The sequence below is a fragment of the Perca flavescens genome, chromosome 8, assembly GCF_004354835.1.
Source record: "Perca flavescens isolate YP-PL-M2 chromosome 8, PFLA_1.0, whole genome shotgun sequence".
Classification (NCBI taxonomy): Eukaryota; Metazoa; Chordata; class Actinopteri; order Perciformes; family Percidae; genus Perca; species Perca flavescens.
Genome location: NC_041338.1, coordinates 9174596 through 9197645, shown reverse-complemented (window position 1 = coordinate 9197645; position 23050 = coordinate 9174596). Strand labels below are relative to the sequence as shown.

Here is a 23050-nt window from a genome sequence, read left to right as displayed (position 1 = left end):
ACTTCAACTATGAGAGACAAAATGAGAAAAACAAATCCAGAAAATCACATTGTAGGATTTAATGAATTTATTTGCAAATTATGGTGGAAAATAAGTATTTGGTCAGCAACAAAAGTTCATCTCAATGCTTTGTTATATACCCTTTGTTGGCAATGACAGAGGTCAAACGTTTCACACTGTTGCTGGTATTTTGGCCCATTCCTCCATGCAGATCTCTAGAGCAGTGATGTTTTGGGGCGGGCGCTGGGCAACACAGACTTTCAACTCCCTCCATTTTCTATGGAGTTGAGATCTGGAGACTGGCTAGGCCACTCCAGGACCTTGAAATGCTTCTTACAAAGCCACTCCTTTGTTGCCCGGATGGTGTGTTTGGGATCATTGTCATGCTGAAAGACCCAGCCACATTTCATCTTCAATGCCCTTGCTGATGGAAGGAGGTTTTCACTCAAAATCTCACAATACATGGCCCCATTCATTCTTTCCTTTACACGGATCAGTCGTCCTGGTCCCTTTGCAGAAAAACAGACCCAAAGCATGTTCTTTCCACCCCCATGCATCACAGTAGGTATGGTGTTCTTTGGATGCAACTCAGCATTCTTTCTCCTCCAAACACAACGAGTTGAGTTTTTACCAAAAAGTTCTATTTTGGTTTCATCTGACATTCTCCCAATCCTCTTCTGGATCATCCAAATGCTCTCTAGCAAACTTCAGACGGGCCTGGACATGTACTGGCGAGCCCCAGATCAAGGGAGATAATCAGTGGTCTTGTATGTCTTCCATTTTCTAATAATTGCTCCCACAGTTGATTTCTTCACACCAAGCTGCTTACCTATTGCAGATTCAGTCTTCCCAGCCTGGTGCAGGTCTACAATTTTGTTTCGGGTGTCCTTTGACAGCTCTTTGGTCTTGGCCATAGTGGAGTTTGGAGTGTGACTGTTTGAGGTTGTGGACAGGTGTCTTTTATACTGATAACAAGTTCAAACAGGTGCCATTAATACAGATAACGAGTGGAGGACAGAGGAGCCTCTTAAAGAAGAATTTACAGGTCTGTGAGAGCCAGAAATCTTGCTTGTTTGTAGGTGACCAAATACTTATTTTCCACCATAATTTGCAAATAAATTCATTAAAAATCCTACAATGGGATTTTCTGGATTTTATTTTTCTCATTTTGTCTCTCATAGTTGAAGTGTACCTATGATGAAAATTACAGGCCTCTCTCATCTTTTTAAGTGGGAGAACTTGCACAATTGCTGGCTGACTAAATACTTTTTTGCCCCACATTAAAAATAACCTTCTAACTGCTTCAGACAAAGGACTTAAAGTACTTGTCTTACTAGATCTTAGTGATGCATTCGACACAATTGACCATAGCATCCTGTTACAGAGACTGGAACATTTAATTAAAGGTACTTTATTGTCACATACACATAGCGAAATTCACAGCACCTGGGGACCAACTCCAGATCTGAGCCAGTGCCTTGATCAAGGGCCCTGACTGAAAAATCTAGTACATGTTTTTTACGGTGAGGGAAACCAGAGCACCTGGAGGAAATCCACGCAAACATGGCGAGAAGATACAAACTCCACACAGAAAGGCCCGAAACGACCTGGATTCAAACCCAGAACCTTCTTGCTGTGAGGCCACAGTGCTAACCATTGGGGCACCATGCTGCCCTCTAACTAATTAATTGGCATTAAAGAAACCGCACTAAGCTGGTTCGAGTCCTATTAATCAAATTGATCTCAGTTTTTTAATGTCAACGATGACTCCTCCAGGCACACTAAAGTTAGCCATGGCGTTCCACAAGGCTCAGTGCTTGCACCAATTCTATTCACCTTATATATGCTTCTTCTAGGCAATATTATTAGGAAACACTCCTACAGCGACAACCTGTCAGTTAAACGTCAAGCAACCTACAATTTTCTGATGTTAAACTCAGACAAAACCAAGGTTGTTGTGCTGGCCCCTAAACACCTCTGAACCTTATTATCTAAACACACAGTTACTCTGGATGGCATTGCCCTGGCCTCCAGCACTATTGTCAGAAATCTCATCATCATTTTCTATCAGGAGATATCCTTTAACACTCACTTAAAACAAATATAAAGAACAGCATTTTTTCACCTGTGTAACATTGCCAAAATTAGGCACATCCTATCTCAAAACGATGCAAAAAGAAGCTAGTCCATGCATTTGTTACTTCAAGGCTGGACTATTGTAATTCCTTACTATCAGGTTGCTCAAATAAGTCCTTTTAGACTCTCCAGCTGATTCAGAATGCTGCAGCGCATGTGCTGATAAGACAACACAGTCTCACTCCCTACTCGTCAAATGTATGACGCATGGTCAAGGACCCTGGCGTCAAGTTTCAACGGAATAGGGGTACCCTTGAAAAAACACGCCCCCGCCCCTTAACTCGAAATCTGTGACAGTTATTGGTATTTTTAGCCCAATAACCGCTGTTTTAATCAACAATATTCACGAGATAGTATCATGGTTTATATGTATTTCTTTTTATGTTATTATTTCGGTATATTTCGGCCAGGGAAGCTGGATTGCTTTTTTGTTGATTTATATTTTTTAAACTATAATGCTACATCTATCAACATTTATTTAGATGTTATCATTGTATTCATTTCTTTACTTTAATAATATTATTTCGGTCTTATTACCAGTGAAATATTACAGTATATGCTGTAATATAGAACATTACGATATGATCCGAGCAGGAAGCAAGTGCTCAAGCTTTGTAACAGCTTCTGTGGCGTTTCTTATGGGAGTTGTAGTTTTAAAGTATATTGGTATATTTCTCATAAGTAGAAGTTGGCAGTGTATAATTTTGGATACACCCTGGGGTTTTTTGGGATGGAGAACACACTGGTGTCATCAGATTTTAAAAATCGAATCGTTAAATAGGTGAATATAGCTTATTACCATATTTGACAGTGCTTACAGTGGATAAACTTTGGTGACCATATCTACATGACAGCTGAGGTCCAGAGCTTTCTATAACAGCTGGTTTTATGTGTGTAGAACCTTCTGTTGCTAAATGACAGGCCTTCATACATGTACTGGGTTCAAGGTTCAGAGGTCAATATTTCAAAGCAGGAGTAATGTATCCTCTTCAGACTGACATATGTTCCTCTCCAGGTTGAGACCTTTCCAACGATGTGTTTGCTATAGTCCTACGACAACGTTTTAATTTTTACACATCATGGAGACCACTTAGCAGGAGATAGCCTACTTTATTGTCCCCAGAGGTATATTTGCCTTGAGTTCAAATGCTTCACAAATAACACTTGACATATTGTTTTATCATACAGCTGACATACTTAAAATAAAAAACAACATGAACAAAGTGATATAGGCTAGACTGAAGCACATCACACAGCAACAATCTATTGCTCATCTTTCACAAACAGTGACAAGAGCAACACAACCATGCTTCATATCATGAAGCTATTGCACACCCTCAATCTCAAGCAACATTATTTAAAGTTTTAATTGAGGTAGGTCCAAATTAGGCCTATATCATCATCAACGTTTTTATAGTTTAGAAATGTTAAGTTTACCCATATCTTCTGCCAGAGGATAAGAGCTCATACTTGGCATGGAGAATAAAGATAGAGCAGACCATATTCTGTGTGCTTGCCTGGAGAGACTGGTTTCTATTCCTCTACACAACCTTCATGAGAGTCATAATAAAATTCTCTGTAATGCAGCCTTGTATAACATAAACCATCTGATTCACCGTGGGTGTCTGCTCTAAATGATAACACACACTTTCAACACGGGCCTTCCAGCCAAAGGTGCATGTTGTCCATATGAACACCATTGGGCTTATAGGAGCAGTTCCGATGGATTGGTTCATCATTTATGACCTCTGATATCCTCTGACCCAGCTCTATCTCGAGAGTTACCTCAACTTCAGTTTCAAAGGTGTGTGTGTGTGTGTGTGGGGGGGGCACCAAGGAAAAAAGGTTGGGAACCACTGCTCTGACCCATGTCATGACCCTTTTCTCAGCTTGTGAAATGGTTGAATGAGATGTGTGAGTTTTGTCTTTGTGCAGTAGGGCTGAGGTAGAAGTGTGCCAAAAATGCCATACAAATGTTGTATATGTATACATACCCAAACAAAGCTATATACATCTTACTCAGTGAACAAAAACCTCGGTAACAATCTGCTTATCCTTTTCATTTCCTGAAAATGCTCCTTAAAACTAGTCCCTTCTTAATTTTGAAAAGGTAGTCTCAGTAAAGGCTACAAAGGTTAGGATGGCTACAAGCTGTAACCACGGTGATTGATATGAGGATCATGTTCTGAATATAATAATGAATATGTTAGGCCTACCATAAATTGATATTTCAAAAAAGTAATTTATTTAAAACAACTAATAATGCAGTGTGATTTTAAATCAAACTAAGTCCCACACATAAATATACTTATGTTTTTCCCCTTTAGTCTTTGCTATTAATATTCATCAACTGCAAAATTAGAAAATTGCGTTTTTAAATAACTATGTATGGAAAATAAAATAAAAAATGCTTCTCTTTGTATATTGTTTTTCACAACAGTACAATTCAAAACAAATGCAAATTAGTCAAACAAGCCATTAGGCTGGATTTCTAAACACTCAACTGTAGGTTTTTTATATAGTATATATAAGGCAAATAAAAGTGCTAAATATAAAACACAATTTTTTCATTATTAGTATTTTATTGTGTAAATTCTCACGTACAACTTGAAACATTCTTTCACAGACGAGATGTGGAATTTCCACGTCACTTCCAGCGGATTCGTTTAAACGTGAACAAATACATGAAACTGTATTTTAATATTATAACAATCTTTATTGTTTAACTCCTCAAATACAACATTAGAAAAAAACATTAATATTACGAATGTTAGGCCTATATATTTTTATCTTCGTATCCGCCGAGCGGGACGTACTACTACACTTCCGGAGTTTTTCGCGGATTCGTTTAAACGTTATTATGGTTCATAACTTACTGGAATAAAACTGAGCAACGTGTTGTTGCTGGTGACACAATCACTGACTGTATATATGTATATTGAAGCGATCCTGGCGTTAAAGACCAGCTGATCGCTGCCCGATTCTGGGATAGGCCTATCGGCTTTGAATGCTTCCTGCTCGGATCATATCGTAATGTTCCGTATTACAGCATATACTGTAATATTTCACCGGTAATAAGACCGAAATAATATTATTAAAGTAAAGAAATGAATACCATGATAACATCTAAATAAATGTTGATAGATGTAGCATTATAGTTTAAAAAATATAAATCAACAAAAAAGCAATCCAGCTTCCCTGGCCGAAATATACCGAAATAATAACATAAAAAGAAATACATATAAACCATGACACTATCTCGTGAATAATGTTGATTAAAACAGCGGTTATTGGGCTAAAAATACCAATAACTATCACAGATTTCGAGTTAAGGGGCCGGGGGCGTGTTTTTTTCTTTCGTCGATATCCGACGGTGAGGGAATAACATGAATGTCTATCTGACGGACCCCCCTCGTCGAAAAATAACGTCAAGGGTACCCCTATTTCGTTGAAACTTGACGCCAGGGTCCTTGACCATGCGTCATACATTTGACGAGTAGGGAGTGAGACTGTGTTGGATAAGAACTAAGAAGATAGATCATATTTCTTCTGTATTAGCTTCTCCGCATTGGCTTCCTGTAAAATCCAGGATTGAATTTAAAATCCTCCTGACCTACAAAGCTCTTAATGGTCAGGCACCATCATATCTTAATGAGCACATAGTAAATTAATGTCCCACTAGAGCACTGCACTCCTAGAATGCAGAGTTACTTGTGGTTCCTAGAGTCTCTAAAAGTAGAATGGGAGCCAGAGACTTTAGCTATCTTATTTATTATATTTATTTAGTTGCTTGGCACCCTGCTACGCCCTACAGTGTCCTGCAGTGCCCTGCTACAACTACTATTTCTAGTCATAGCTCCATTATTTATATTGTGACTATAATTGCCACTATACATCATACCCCCAAACCGCACCGTCAGACAACCGTCCACCAAGAGCCTGGGTCTGTCCGAGGTTTCTGCCTAAAAGGAAGTTTTTCCTCACCACTGTGCACTAAGGGCTTGCTCTTCGGGAAATTATTGGAATTGTTGGGTCTTTGTAAATTATAGTGTAGTCTAGACCTACCCTATCTGTAAAGTTTCTTGAGATAACTCTTGTTATGATTTGATACTATAAAGAAAATTGAATGACCGTCAAGTATTATAGTCCAGGGGCTCGACACAATGTTCGCTACATTCCACTGTGTTAAATCAAGTTCAATTATTTTCTTCTCCCCAGTGGTGATGCTCTCGTTGTGAATATATAGTTACTATAAATATATTGCCACAATACAACATGTACTTTTGGTATGCTAGGGTGTGGCAGCACTAATAACTTTTAATCATGGATTATTGTGAAAATGCCTTTGTGATTCAGAGCATGAATCAGGAAATATTATAATTCTTGTTATTATATAATCAATATTTTTACATTAACAATGGGTAAAATGACCAGTGTTGGGCAAATTACTTATAACTGCCATACATATTATTTCTGTTATGTAACATATTTTTGTTAAATTTATTTAATCATTCATGAATACTGAGTGTCGATGTTAATTAGGTACTAAAGTACATTTTGCGTTGGACACAGACACTTTTTAAGGTGCAATAGGAGAAACACACATGAAGTGAGAAGTTATTCTCTGCGGGTGAATGACAAGAGTTACTCATGTTTTGAGCCGAGAAGTAAAGAAGATGTTTTTCATTTTGTTTTTTGAACCGGGTATTTGCAAGTGAACTCATTCCCTCTTGGTGTATGTGAACGTGTTTCTTTTATATTGTCATACTGTAGTTTGACGTTGGATGTGATGGCGGAGAAAAGGATGACAAATCCATCAGTAACCAGAACCATGGTGTCGTTTATTTGCTGGAGGGAGTGATAGTCAAACTGCAGTTCATCAGTGTTTCATTAAGACGTCCATAAGTCAGACACTTAAGCTTGTGTTCTGAAAGGTGACAATAAGTTTGAACACTACAAGGGACTGTGTGTAACCTTAATAATAACTGTGGTTTAAAATGTATAAGGGGAATTTATTGATATTGCCTATTGAAGAAAAGTAAGTGATAACTTGAAAAAGGGAGAATTATTTGTGCACATTTAAGCAAGTCAATATCTTTTCAGTTTTTGAAGTTTTCTGAAGTTTTCTATACATGTTCACTTAAATGTGGCCATAAGCATCTTGTCAAGTGTAATTGACCATGCAATATTCCCAAGCCTTTACAATGTTTGCTTTAATGGGTTGAGCTAAAGGACTTAGACCTAATTTAATTTGATTGTTCACTTCAGTTTGAAAAAAAAGGGGAAAAAAAAGAAAATCTGCTGTTAACTACACAGCTAATGTTAAGTGTGGGTAATTCCCAGATAATGTAACACACAAACAAGTGAAAAAGTGTCAGAGAAGTCCATCATTTACAACAAGCAATACAGCCTGCAGAGCCTCGTAGAAGTGAAAGAGATTGAACGTTAACAGAAAAGGGAAAGGAATTTCAGAAGGAAAAAGTAAAAGGATTATTGCTTTGACAGCATTTATGAACACTGGAAGGTTTTGACTAAGGTGGCTAAAAATCTGTAATCAAACAAGATCCCAGTAATAAGAGAAGAATCTGAGCCGAACAGTGTTTATGATGAATACTGAAAAATTGACAGCCCAGCTAGATGACATGAGATGCAAGTTGGACAGATGCGCATCAGTCACCAGAACTGTAATACAGTCTCAAATTCAAGGAAATGAGGAGGAGATTATTTGGCCTGATGCTCCATCCGTATTCGCATCTTCAACCTCCAGTGTTCATTTCAGGACAATAATTCTAAGTTTAATTCCATTCACTCTGCTGTATTCTCATCCAAAAGAGAAGAAGCTGCTGCTGAGTATGCTGTATACAGGCTGTATTGAAGATTATGAGTGAGCAAGAAAGCCACAAAGTAGAACTGCAGAGACTTGAAGCTGATGATAAGTTGATAGTTGCAGACCAAGAAGCAGCTGCATCAACTCGCCGTCTTCAAAGAGTAAAGGAAGAAATTGAACGCAAGATAGTAAGAGAGAGACTACCAATAGGCTGCTCTGTTAAAGAGACAGCATGAGGAGAATGCTGCAAGAAAAAGGTCAGTTGAAAATTTGAAAAGAGAGCTTGAGCGTTTGGAAGAGCTAAAGAGGCTAAATGCAGCCAAAGCAAAGCTTCAAGTGTACAATGCAAATGAGTTATATCCAACCCAAGACTTTGTACCACAAAACTCTGAGGCTGAGTTGCCTATAGATATGCACATAATCAATCAAGTGAGTATCGCTGATCAGCATCCACCACCGCTCCAAGAAGTGAACTCCAAAATGGCATGCGAGAGAGCTGGTGAACGTCTTAGCTGAAGCTATGACAGCAAACAGGCTACCCATTCCACAACCTTCAATCTTTAGTGGAGATCCACTCAAGTTTAATCATTGGAAATCATCCTTTCAGACTCTCATAGAGAAAAAGAATATTCCAACGTTGTATCATCTCCACAGCAGCGACTCTCTGTACTTGCCTTCTAACTTCTGACTTGTCAGGCTTTTTTATAGCTGAATATCATTTTTAGCATCTTAAAATATTATAGAGAATAGAGATAGTAAAGAACTTGCTACAGGTACATTTCTAGTACCCATGAAACGCTCACTCTCTTCAGTCACTCTTTAGCTTGCTTGATCATATACCATGCTTTCAGGCTCTCATTTAGCCTCCATCTAAAACTCTGCAATTTTGACCAGTTGACAGTTTGTAACATAGAAATAAATTATTAATTTAATAATTTTGATTATTGCAAATTTTTAGTATGAACTGGACTCAAGATAAACCAAAAGGTGGAATTCCAGTCTGTCAATACTAATAATATAATATTGCGTAAGTGAAAAAAACAGGATTTAGCTCAGGCTACCGAAGAATACCATAATTCCTCCGTTCAATTAGACCTTAGCGACGGACCCCAAGCTTCCTTTAACGGGAGAGAGAGGAGCAAGAGGGTTAAGGATCATCTTCAGCCAGAGAGACATTATTTCTTCAGCTTCTTCTTGCGTTGTCACCCCGGTGGGAGATGTGCTAACAGGGCTTGCAACAGGTGAATTAGTCGTGCTATTAACATCATCGCTACACAATTTCTTAGAAAAACCAAAATGAATTAAACTGCCTTGTTTTCTTTTAGCCATGGCTATATGATGCTTACTGCAGAATAGATTTCAAGGACTTTGCACGCCAATTAATGGCCTCCAACGTTTAGATTTTTTCTGCGAATCTTTGAACATGTAGCCTACTAAACATTAGTTGAATTTTAGTTATAGTTTTTAGTTATCTTTATTGAAGTGAATTAGGTTCAAATCGCTGACATGCATGAATGATATTTTTGCAGTTTTACACATAATAATCCACGATGATCACATTACACAAAACTGAAATTGCACGTCAAAATGATACATTGTCAATATTTTTAGAGACCCCCCAAAATTTCACAAATCACATTTTCAGGGGAGCCCATGTCTTATTAAGGGGAGCCGAGCTCCCCCTAGCTCCCCCGTAGTTCGCACCCTGTTGACAGGTGCAATATTTGAAAATCGAATTCTTCTCAAAAATTATGTCTGCATTTATGTCAAAACCTAGAGACTTTCAAAGATCAAACTGTCATTTATTAATATGTATTTGTGTCAAAATGACATATACACATCTTTTCCTATTCTATTTTGCCTGGAAACGCTTCCAACACGCACTGCGTAAGCTCTAACCTGCTAACATGGAAGCCAAAATAAAAACCAACACACCACGCAGCTGACACGCTCACATGACGCAGCCAGTGTGTAGCCGGCCTTACTGTGTGAGGTAACTTAATTAAAAACAAACACAAAATGGATAAATGTTCACTGTGATGAATATCTTTTAAGCCTCTGCAGGCTGATTTTGTAGTTGTTGCTCTCTAACAATGGCACCATAACAAAAAACATAAAAAGCCTCTTGAAAGTTTGAAAGAATCTTATTTTTAAAATGAAACTCACTTTAATATTACACAGCCAGACCCAGTAGGCGGCGCCGTCCAGAAGACCTGTATCCTGGTGCGTCTTCGAGGTGTGCTCTCTGTAACTGCAGGGGCACAGTTGGTCATGAACTGTGTGTCCTCCTCATCAATGTTCTAGAAACAGAAGAAGGAAATATTTAGCATAAACATATTAATAAACGGAGATTGTTTGTCACTATGATCCTTCCGAAGTCCATGTTCCCTAAATATTAATCTGTCACAGGACAAAAGTATGTTTTAATTTATTTTAGATTTGTTTTCTGTGGTATTATGCATGGTTTTATGTGTTGTATCTTGCTTGGTTTTAGTTGCATGCTTTTATTCTGGCTTTCAATGACTTAAACTCCCTGTTGATATGACTAATTATTCCCCCAACTGTCTGCACCTGAATTCTTGTCTTTTTAATTGGCATGGTTTTAACTGATGAGAGATGAAGGTGAAGCAGAGAAGACCTATGGTGCAATTGGGAGGAGGGACAAGACCTCCCACCTGGAAATAAAGCTGGCCACAGGTGAACAGAACAGCAGACAGAGAAGGAAAGAGACAGAAAGCAATGGCGGTGTGAAGACAAGGGGGAAAGGGGGCGGGGGGTGATGGACTTGGGGAGCAGCACTACACCTGTCTGTGGTAGAAGGTGAGGACCTGGGGCCTCATATTAAAAGGTATGAGCCAGGTCCTACGCACCTTTTCTTTATACATCACAATCAATGTGAAACAGAGTGTTCAAAGAACCAAACCACGGCAGAATAAAAAAAGTGTCAAAATGGAAATCATCAAGTCTAGCACAGCGAGGCAGACCCAAGCCAACCCAACGCAGGAGAAGGACAGGGAGGACCCATGTGAGGCCAGTGTCTCCACGGCAGGTGACAGTGCGCACCTTGGATCTGATGTGCCACGTACCTCCACATGAATGAAATAGTAAATACAATAACAGAAATATTTGCAGAATTAAGAAAAAATAACGATGGCAAATCATTAAAAGAACTGGTTCAAAAAGTTTATGCCAAGTCTTTACTTTTGCACATTCGGTTGATAATATCCAAACTGTGCACTGTGAAGCTCCTCCATTCAGCCCAATGTTTGCTGGGATCGGGTCAGGTTAATTTCCTATTACGTTTCTTAGTTAGTTTCTTCCAGGGGAGATGGATTTGTGCGTCAAGCCTCTTGTGTGTCATGGATATCTGTGAACCTCAGCAACTGTTAAGACTCACAGAGAATTGTATTTTTGCACAGTGAGTAAGGTATTTCATCTGTGGGAAGTAAGCTGGGGTGTGCACAATATAGCTACAGTACAGAGGGTGACTGTATGTCCTAACTGGATTTTTATTTATAGGGCTGAAACGATTCCTCAAGTAACTTGAATATTCAATTATTAAAAGTACTTGATGCAAAATTCTTTGCCTCGAAGCTTTGTTTAATTGTAGCTTACCACAATAGAAGGGCATCAATGCTACATCATCTCAGTAGAAAAGATCCAGTCTACTCATCCACGAACCAGACACAAAGTAACATTAACATCTGCTGCTCTCGTCCACCGCGCTGTTTTACACAACTACAGCATGCTACTCTGCAAATATCGGTGTTTTACAGACAAGCTAAAATGAAAGCTGTTGGTTTATGGTCTGTTTATTAGTTTGCTTCAAATTTTGAAATTTGGACAAATTCTTGTAAACTTAGCTGTTGCTGGAGACAAACCAGCCCCTATCCGCTGGTCTCTGCATTCTTCATTCTTCCTCCTAATTCAGAATTAGCCTTCTGAAAATGTGTGCCCCCCAGAACTAAGCTTTGTACAGTAACATTTACCTCTTGCATATCATGTGCAAAGAGCCAGAAACATGAAGGGGAAGGGGGTGAAAAAAGGCCAACAAAAATGTACTTTGGCCAACAGAATAAGGGGCTTGGTGGCTCGTGCAGCCAGTGCTTGAAAATATTAGCATCTCTCCCTATTATTGTATGAAATTTATGCAATAGAAATGTTGCTTTTTCTAAAAGGAAAACTCTTTTGTATTTTACTATTGCTGTTTACTATAAAGCAAAAGTATTTCTTAAAGATTCCTTTGTTGTTGGCATTTTAGGCCTTTATTTGTGACAGGACAGCTTAGACATGAAAGGGGAGAGAGAGGGCGATTGACACGCAGCAAAGGGCCGTAGGTCGGAATCGATCCCGCAGCTGCTGAGTCGAGGACCGAGCCTCTGCACATGGGCGCGCGCTCCACCAGGTGAGGTACCCAGGCGGCCAAAGCAAAAGTACAGTTTTTCTTATCTGAATACTCGATTAATTGATGGAATAATCGTTATAATTAGGGTTGGGTACCGTTTTGATTTTTTCCGATAGCGGTGCTAAAGCGATACTTTTAAAACAGTGCCGTTGCCTAAACGGTACCTGAACCAATACTTTTACTTTTTTACTTAAAAGGAGCACAAAATTACTGTCTGCGACATTAAAGAACGGCTTGTTTATTGCTATGGCCATATGGTCAAAATGAAATGATTTATTAAAAATGTAATAGCAATAACTTATAACAATAATTTATTTCACCAGTAAATTGCTGTTAAACGACAAAAACAACCACTAGATGGGAAAAGGGTATTTTGCAATAACTTTGAATGCAGCACGAGGCTGGCGAGGCAAGTTTTTTTTACCGGCAACGGCAGCTGTAGATTGATACGTCCCGCTGTTGGAATCCTCTACAGTGAAATGCAGTCACACTTTATACCGTTTAGATGTCAGCATTTTAACCGTGTTTAATCCAGCTCCTAGCTAACGGTAGGCTAACTTTAACTTTACCTGCTGTCAAGTGCAATGTTAATTAAAGCTGCAAGCAGCGATGGACGGGCCCTTGCACCTCGGGGTTACCGGCGGACTCCGCTCCTTGCGACCATGCATTTGCGCGACACTCGGACACCGCAAATCGTCACCAATGAAAAGGGAACTCCCTGCCGTGTTCAACGATACCTCACACAAGGGTCTACATCACAAGGGTCATTAGTTATAAAAGGGGGCGTGGCTAAAGCTTAGGGGCCGGGTCAAACCATCACCGATGAAGAATGAAGTCTCTGCTGAGTTCAATGATAACTCACACAAGACTCTACCTTAAACGGTTCAAATGTTATGAAAGGGGCGTGGCCTGAGTAAGTGGGCATGGTCATATTATAGGGGGCGGCTCAGTATCACATGTAGACCACACGTTCTGAGTTTCATGTAAATCGGATGATGTTTGTCATATAAGGCAGATTTCCTGGTGCCAGCGGGGGGCGCTATGACCAAAAGTCAATTTTGGCCTGTATGTGTCCTCAGGCCTGGACCCTTGTCAATTCGGGCAGATACGACACTCTACACTCAAGTTACAACAACTTCTTTGTTCATCGCTAAACACTCAAAATGGCCGCCACGCCACGCCCACACCGTCTGACGAAAAGTTTTTCTTTCAATAAGTTTTCATTGTTAAGGTGTTGAGATGATACAGACCAAGTCTGAAGTCCATCGGATGAAATCTCTAGGAGGAGTTCGTTAAAGTATAGCACCTTGACTTTTAGGCCTACTTCCTGTTGCCACTAGGGGGCGCTATGACTTTAAGTAAATATCGGCCTTTATTTGTCCTCAGGGTTGGACTCTTATGAATCCTGAAAAGTTTCGACCCAGGTGGACAACGTACACTCGAGTTACACCCACTTCCTGTTTTGGCGGCGAAACACACAAAATGGCCGACCCGCCACGGCCACGCCCTATGACGAAAAGTTTTTCTTTTAACAACTTTTCATCTTTAATGTCTTAAGATGGCACAGACCGAATTTGAAGTTGATTGGATGAAATCTCTCGGAGGAGTTCGTTAAAGTACGACATGTGGAAATGGCCAAAATCGCTCTCATTTCGAACTTTGAAATCAAAATGGCGGACTTCCTGTTGGGTTTAGGGTATGGCTCTAATGGAGTTGTTTGTAGCGAGCCATTTCTGTGCGCCTATTCCCGAAACCCTTAAAATACGTAAATTTTCACCAGACTTGATGCGACCGCCAAATTTGGTGAGTTTTTGAATATGTTAAGCCCCTCAAAAAGCCAATTAATTTGGTGTAATAATAATAATTACTTCAGTTTCAATAGGGCCTTCGCCGCGGTCGGCGCTCGGGCCCTAACTAGCGTCCCATGCAGTGATGTTTCTGTTGACTATAATGTCTGTTTCGGAGTGGGCAGCGCACCGAAATCTGCATTTCTATTTTCTAGACCTACACTCCAAGAAATATCTGTATATATATATGTATATTTTAACAGAAATTATACTTAGTACGTGATTCACATTTCTGTGATTTTACACTTTGAATTGCATTATGGGAACTTCATCTCTGCAATCAGTTTCTGGCAGCCAAATTCCATCCATCTACAAAGCGCGGATAAAGCGGTACGAATCTGACCTACATTTCAGCGGTAAGTAGTTTTATGGAAAATATTAACAAAGTATAATTTAGCAGTATTAGTTTTTAAATGCTATAGTGTCTGTTTTGGTAGCATTCAATTGTTAATTGTGATGGTTAATGCTAATAACGTTAGCTAATATTAACATTAGCTAACATGAGCTAGTGTTCACAACAGCATTACCGTGTGCCATTAATCAGCACTTTGGTATTTGGACATTAAAAAACTAAATTTTTACAAATGTGTGCTGAATAGCTAAATTGCTAAAGCTAAACTAGATGAATAGCTTAAATCGGTAAGAAGTTGAAGTAGTGAGAATAGTTGAAAAAGTGGAAATTGCTTTAAAAAGTTTAAAAAAAGCTTATGCTAAACTGAATTGTTGGCTTTAAAAGTTGAATAATGACAAAAGATGTAGAACATTGTGAGGTAACTGATAATGAATAAGTAGAGAAGACTCAAAAATGTAGAAATATGAAACAAATTGTATGAAAAATCGTAAAGCTCAAATGCATTGCACTGTTGAAAAATCTGGAAAGAGTTAGAAGCTGAACTGCATTACCTAAATAAGTGAAGAGCTAAAATACATGTTAGAAAAGTGAAGCTGAACTGTAATACTGTGAGTGTGGCTGTGGCTCTATCTATCTATCTATCTATCTATCTATCTATCTATCTATCTATCTATCTATCTATCTATCTATCTATCTATCTATCTATCTATCTAGATTGTAGAATGTGAATGAATGAATGAATGAATATTTAATTTCGAAAATACAAAAAAATAGCCCAAGAAAAAATAGCCTAGGCTACAAGACAAAGTCTATTTCACTATAAAGAAGAAAAAATATTTGGACCATTTGTGTTTAATCGCATTACTGTGTACAGCTGTAGGCACACACACATAACAATCAAATCAAGCTTTATTTGTCATTGCATAAATACAGTGTATTAACACAACAAAATTCAAGGTGCCACTCCAGATCAGTAGCCTTGTGAGACCGTCCTGATCTCGCGAGCTCCAGATTTCCACTCGCAGATCAGTTTGGCATCTTGAGGCAGATCAAATTTGGAGCCGTTAGCCAAACGACCGGGCCAATCAGCGTTGGTTTTGAGGTGGGTTAGGTGGTGATAGACAGATGGTTTATCTAATCAGCTAACCAGTATTTTCAGACAGTGGTAGCCCTAATTCTGTTAGAAGCTCGCTGATGCTTTTTCTCTCTTGGATCCTTCTTTTGGAATATGGTCCGGGAACCTGAAATGGTGTCTTTTATTCCTAAATTCTCGTTACACAAACGGCAAATATCCTTTACCGACATGTTGCTTGCATGCTGAGCTAACGAGCTATGCTTTGCCTGCAGCAGCAGGGGCGGACTTGTGGTTGTATTTTCATATGCTTCATGGATCTGATTGGTTGATTTGGCCCGTCTATCACCAACATAGTGTCCATTCTGTCCTCCTTTCTGTCGTCATATGGCCAAAATAACCACTTTTGGTGCTTAGTACCTGGTGTGGAAGTCACACATACATCGGGGTAATTAAACGGCGTCATGTCTGGATTTTACTGCCTTCTCCAGGTAGGAAACGTTCCGTCTGGATATCTGCCACTTCCAGCACGACTTGCCGTTTTTTAATTGCAATAAACAGATACAAAGTATACCAAAATAACATCATGATGATGATGATTACTAAAAAGTCTGAATTCATACTTTATCAGGTCTGTCCACAAGATGACAAGCCAAACATTTTTTAAATGCTTGTTTTCTGGATGGAGTTTGGATCGATCAGGGCTCTGCTAACATTGGAGCTGCTCCATGAACATAGCAACAGAGATATCCTTTTCAGAATGGACTAGGTAGTAGTGTTTGTGTGTGTGTGTGTGTGTGTGTGTGTGTGTGTGTGTGGGGGGGGGGGGGTTCTGTGTGTGTGTCCGTGTGTGTGTGAGATGTTCTGTTATGTTCATATTAAACACTCTGTAGTTCAGTCTGTCATGGTTACTAATGTCATGGTTACTATGTTTGTAAACACAGTAGGGAACGCTTTGATCTATGTATTGAGATTCCTTTGATCTTTAATCAGCTAACGATCGTAGCACCTGCTGTTAATATGTCACCTGTGGCATGCTGCAGCAAGTATAAATTGTGGGTGTAAGAGCAATTTATAGACAATTTTTTAAGGCTCCGCACTCTAGTTGATGACATCCTCCACTGTAAAAGGCCGTACACACCGGGACGAATATCGGCGTGCATTATTCACCAGTGTTTTTCAACGCGTTTTTTGTGTTCACACCCAAGCGATTTTTGCTGACGATGAGCCGAGTGAACATGCAAATTCATTCCCTGACATTAGATGGCGCTTAATGTAAAACAACAAGCCTATGTACATGAAAGACAATTAAGTGAAATGAAACTCACCATCAAGGCCAATTTGCTCTGCAATACCACTCCATAGCTGTTCTCTTTTGTCAAGATTTTTGTAGTCGCTGTTGCGTTTGTCATAAAGTGTTTTATGTTCCAACACCAACGAGACCAGCAGCTCTACATTCATCTTGCCTTGCTTCTTCCTCGTCTTATTTCTTCCAGGCAGTGTAGACGCTACTTGGCGTATATCTTCTTCGCCGTTACGTATGTGTGCTCGGCAAGACCGTTTTGTGTTTGAACGCCCCCAAGTTGTGTTTTACTGTAACTTCAGAAGCTCATTAAAAATGACGCTTTTACGCGTGGCGTTTTTCACATCGGTGTACACAGTCACATTGGCGCCCTTAAGTCACGCAATACACACCCATTATAAATGCAAAAAATCCTGAAATGATCATGAAACTTAAACAGCTTTTTCACAAAAACTGTAAAAGATATCAAAACACTGAGCACACCCTGAATACCTGAATATTTCGTGAATGGTTTAAAGTTTGAATCATGTCTGTAGGTGAAAGAATGTAGGAGGAGATACATTTTGAAGCAGAAGAGGATTTCAAGGATTTGAAGCTTGCTCTCATTGACTTTAATGTTAAAATAAAATGTTTAAGCTTAATATTTAAAAAAGAATAAATAGTAGAAAGAAGTCCCATCATGTGCTGAAAGAGCTGAACATTTTAAAAGTTGAATGATTAAAACCATAAAACCATATGGCTTTAATAGAAAAATGTATTTTGAAGCATTGTGATGCATCGAGATATCCAATCGAATCGCAGACCTGATAATCGTAATCGAATCGAATCGAATCGAATTGGGAAACCAGTGAAGATTCACACCTCTAGTAGCCAGTAGGCTCGTCACGGCAATTAGCTTTGGAGCGAGTAGTGAGAGAAACAAAGCGTCTCCCCTGTTCTTTCTGACCACGGTGGGAAACCTGTAGCAGGAAAAGTTAACCCTCTCCTTGATTTTACGTTGGTTATGGAGAACGAGAACAAGGAAATAAGTTGGGGGAAACCATAATCGCTATGACGACCAGCCACTCTCGCCTCAGGCATGAGGCAGTACTATCTGCAGTGGAAAATGGAGGTAACAGTGTTACATTATGTGACAGATTATTAGTTCCAAGTGAGAATGTTAGTTTGAAATTGAACACTACGTATATGCCAAAAAACATTTGCACAAAGCAAGCCGATCCACTTTTCCATGTTGATAAGAGCATTAAAACAAAAAAATATAATGGGACAAAAATAGCTGAATTGCTAAAGCTAAACTGGATGAATAGCTTAAATCCGTAAGAAGAAGTTGAAGAAGTGAGAATAGTTGAAAAAGTGTAAATCGTTTTAATAAGTATGAATTTCATTAAAAAGGTAAAAGCTTACACTAAACTGAACTGTTGGCTTTAAAAGTTGAATAATGACAAAAGACGTAGAACATTGTGAGGTCTGAGTATATTTTCTAACTGATAATGACTCACAGATGCAGAAATATGAAACAAATTGTACGAAAAATCTTAAAGCTCAAATGCATTGCACTGCTGAAAAATCTGGAAAATTGTCAGAGTTGGAAGCTAAACTGCATTACGTAAAGGAAGAGCTAAAATACATTGTTAGAAAAGCTTGAAGCTGAACTGTAAAACTGTCAAAGATGAAAGTTGAAATGAATTACCTGAAACGGCTGAAAGAAGAAATACTTTGTATTATTATCAGACATATACACTGCATAGAACGAAAAAGCATCAATCTAGCTAAGATGAGATGGGAAATATATTAGGTGCTAAGAATGGGGCTGAACAAGAGGAAAGAGAGGAAAGAGAGGAAAGAGAGAAGGAGAGAAGAGAGAAGGAGAGGAGAGGAAAAAGAGAAAAAAAGAGAGAGCATCTTCCATTTGCTACTAGTCGTTAACTGTCTTGCTCAGGGACACATTGATGTATCACAGTAGGATTCGAACCTGGGTCTCCTACTTCAAAAGTATGTGTCATTACCACTACACTATGATCCTTCAATACATGGTAGATGCTCCTTCAGCTCTAATAAAGCCTTTCTTTGATCTGTAATTACCACACCTGCTGTTAATATGTCACCTGTGGCACAATGCAGCTATTCAGAGACAGCTTTTTTGAAAAAGTGTAAAATCGTTTTAATAAGTATGAATTTCATTAAAAAGTTAAAAGCTTACGCTAAACTGAACTGTTGGCTTTAAAAGTTGAATAATGACAAAAGACATTATTAGAACATTATAGAAAATTAGAACATTGTGATATTTTCTAACTGATAATGACTCACAGATGCAGAAATATGAAACAAATTGAATGAAAAATCTTAAAGCTCAAATGCATTGCACTGCACTGCTGAAAAATCTGGAAAATTGTCAGAGTTGGAAGCTAAACTGCATTACCTAAGTGAAGAGCTAAAATACATTGTTAGAAAAGCTTGAAGCTGAACTGTAAAACTGTCAAAGATGAAAGTTGAAATTACTTACCTGAAAAGGCTGAAAGAAGAAATGCTTTGTATTATTATCAGACATATACACTGCATTGATGGAAAAAGCATCAATCTAGCTAAGATGAGATGTGAAATATATTAGGTGAAAAGAATGGGGCTGAACAAGAAGAAAGAGAGGAAAGAGAGGAGAGAAAAAGCAAAGAAAGGAAAGAGCAACTTTTAATTGCTACTATTTGTTAACTGTTACTGTTAACTGATGTATCACAGTGGGATTTGAACCTAGGTCTCCCACATCAAAGGTATGTGTCATTACCACTACGCTATGACACACAACAGATGGCAGGTGCTCCTTCAGCTCTAATAAAGCCTTTCTTTGATCTGTAATTACCACACCTGCTGTTAATATGTCACCTGTGCCACACTGCAGCTATTCAGAGACACTGACAGCAAGATCTCAAATAAAGGCTCAGACTGCCAAAACGATAACTGCTATCAGTCAAATGATGTCATCCTGAGCACCACAATCCTTTGTGGAGAGAGGGAGTGAGAGAGAGGAAGGGAGGGAGAGAGAGAGAAGGAGTGATAGAGAGAGAGTGAGAAGGAGAGAGGGAGAAAAACAGAGAGGGAGGGAGGGAGGTAGAGAGGGAAGGAGACAGAGACAGAGAAGGAGGGAGGTGGACAGAGAACAAGGGAAGGAGACAAACAGAGAAGAATGGAGAGAGGGAGGGGGAGGGAGGGAGGGAGCGACAGAAGGGAGGAAGAGAGAGAAGGAGGGAGGGAGACAGAGAAAAGAGAAAGAGGGAGGGATAGAGAAAGAGAGGCAGGGAGGGGTGGAGACAGAAGGAGGGAGGGAGGGGGACACGGAGGGAGACAGAGAAGTAGGGAGGGAGACAGGGAGACAGAGGAGGGAGGAGGGAGACAAAGACAGAGAAGGGAGGGAAACAGAGAAGGAGGGAGGGAGACACAGACAGATAAGGAGGGAGACAGACAGACAGACATCTCCTTGATGACATCACCCACTGTAAGTCACGCAATACACACCCATTTTAAACGCAGAAAAATCCTGAAATGAACACTAAACTTAAACAGTGATTTCACAAAAACTGTAAAAGATATCAAAACACTGAGCACACCTTGAATACCTGAATATATTGTGAATTGTTTAATTAACGTTTGAATCACATCTGTAGGTGAAAGAATGTAGGAGGAGATACATTTTGGGCCCTATTTTAACGATCTGAAATGCAAGTATCAAATGCCAAACGCAAGTAGCTTTGTGGGGGGATCTCGGGCACTCTTGTGCCCAATGCAAATCTAAAATGGGTTGGTCTGAAGTAGCTACATTACTCATAGGTGTGGTTTGGGTGTAATGTGCAATAAACCAATCAGAGCATTATCTCACATTCCCTTTAAAAGCAAGCGTGCTTGTTGTGTGGCGGATTGCTATTATAATGGCGGATTTGCTAGGCGCACGCTCTTAACACATCCATGGCCGCATGCCAGGAGCAGTTCACAGTTGAGGCAGAATTGTTTTCTGAAACTGCAAAATAGCACTAGGGAATGTTTGCGCCGAAACACGACTCCTCTTTTTACTGAACCACCCCCAGGAGCGCAAGTTCATTCCCTAATTCACCGACGTGAGTCTAATTTCGTTAACGCTGTTGCTAGTTACATGGGGTCTGGCTTGTCTCTGTTTGGCAGTTACGTTAACTCTATGATGAGGCGAGACAGAGCAAGGCTGTTAACGTTACATGACACATTACACATTATCATATAATAGGCAATTCATTCTAAAGTTAATATCTTGTCTCCCAAGCTCCTAACGTGATGTTTTCATTGATAGTATTATAACATGTTTAATTTTTTCGACTGAAATCAGAACAAATATAGCACCTATACCGAGAGAATATCTATATTATCAAGCAAATTCACTTGTCAGTATCCCATTTCCGGTTTAGCATTGTAGCCTTTGAAATAAAAGCTGAGACTCAACGTAAACTTGCTGGTGCAATTCATTGACCAAGTCTCGTGCTTTTATTTTGAAGGCTTTTCCGTTATAACGGTTTGCCAGTGCTAATGTTTTGATAGCGCGTCAAGTCGATTGAGTGAGTTCAGGATAAAGACATTTAGTAACGTTTTGAGAGTAAGTAAAAAAATATTTTTGGGGATATTTTGTTGACTGAACAGGCTACAGGATTACATGCATATTTTAACATTGGTGGTGGCTAGTTATTTCTTCTGGAGTGAGTTCTAGGCTAGTTTGTGTGACGTTACAGAAGCTAACATTAGCTAGCCATATTCCCAGCTCTCCCAAGTCTCCTTTGCCCCAGAAATCATTACTCCTCACGTTACTTTTCTTTGCAGGCAGGCACAACTTGGTAAAATATTTGTGTGTAATAATCACCTTTAACTCATAAAGTATGTTGTCCACATATGAAGGAAAATATGTTGCAAAATGATTCAATACGCATACACATTTGAGCTGATAAAATGGGAGCTTGTAGAAATTTGCTCTTACTGAAATTTTTACTCACAGAAAATATTTACACACCCATTCTGAATGGGAAGTCACTGAAAAAGTATTCAAAAATGTGTAGATTGATGTTTACATAACTACAATGACGGCTACAAACCTTGTTCTACAGGCTTTCGCATTTTGCATTTACCTTCATATCCACAGCCCTTAGTTGTTAGGTTTGTGTGGATTTGTTTTATTAAATTTTTAAAAAAGAGGCAGTATATATAGTAGACATTAGAACAATGGGACTACAATTACTGTACTTTGAACTAAAATGACTGTTGTACTTGTTTTCAGATTTCTACCAGTGCAAACAGCAGTTGGACATCTCAGAAGACACCATGAAAAGCCATGCAGTCTTGCTAGCCTTTACATCTCATTACTACTGGTATTTTTATGGAATACCATGCTTTTGTTTTTTTGGAGTTTGCAATTAACTACTAGTGCAAACAGCTTTTGGATGCCACCGATGACAAAAGATGGAGAGGATAAAAATAAAATGCTACAAGATGCCTTTAAAGAAAACCTTCTCTCTCATAGTGACATTAAAAGACTGATGTCTGAAACATACTATGCCCAGTGCATCACTCAGAATAGTGAGGAAAATATAATCAAAGTCATGGAAGAATGGCATTAGCTCTTTGACACCGCCCATCTGCTCGACCACACAGAGAAACTAATGGGATTTCCTGTCCAAACAGAATTACTGGACCAAATTCAGGAGAAGGGCAAAATCATCACTGAGTTTCTTGGTAGCAAGGTAATCACAGGAGTAACTAGAGACCCATTGAAACTCCTCCAGGATTGAGTGAAGTACTTCACAGAGGAGCAAAAGGTGCTTTTAATAAATTAATTTCCACAGCAAAACATCACTTCACTAATTTAGTAAATTGTGATTTGAACCCAACAAATATGTCTATGCAGCTTGACATCTTCCCCTCTGCCAATTCTGTCTTCACCTCTCTCACAGGATGCCTTAGCAGAGCTGCCAAGCACCCTGTGTATCATAGTTATGGGTAAGGATATGCATGTCTACTCTAAAAATATTGGGAGGTGTTGTTTATTTGTTTAATTAACTGAAAGATGTATGTCATTATTTATGTTTTGCAGATGATGGAAGATAC

At 39.1% G+C, this 23050-nt stretch overlaps 1 protein-coding gene across 3 annotated transcripts in view; it reads right to left on the bottom strand.

The window, feature by feature from the left end:
- Window positions 1–23050, bottom strand: part of LOC114560050 (spondin-1) — a 290808-nt gene that overhangs the window by 221463 nt on the left and 46295 nt on the right. For all 3 annotated transcript variants that reach the window (XM_028585198.1, XM_028585200.1, XM_028585201.1), the window contains exon 3: window positions 10130–10263. In XM_028585198.1, the coding sequence (XP_028440999.1) occupies window positions 10130–10263 (134 nt within the window). The remainder of the gene's footprint in view (window positions 1–10129; window positions 10264–23050) is intronic.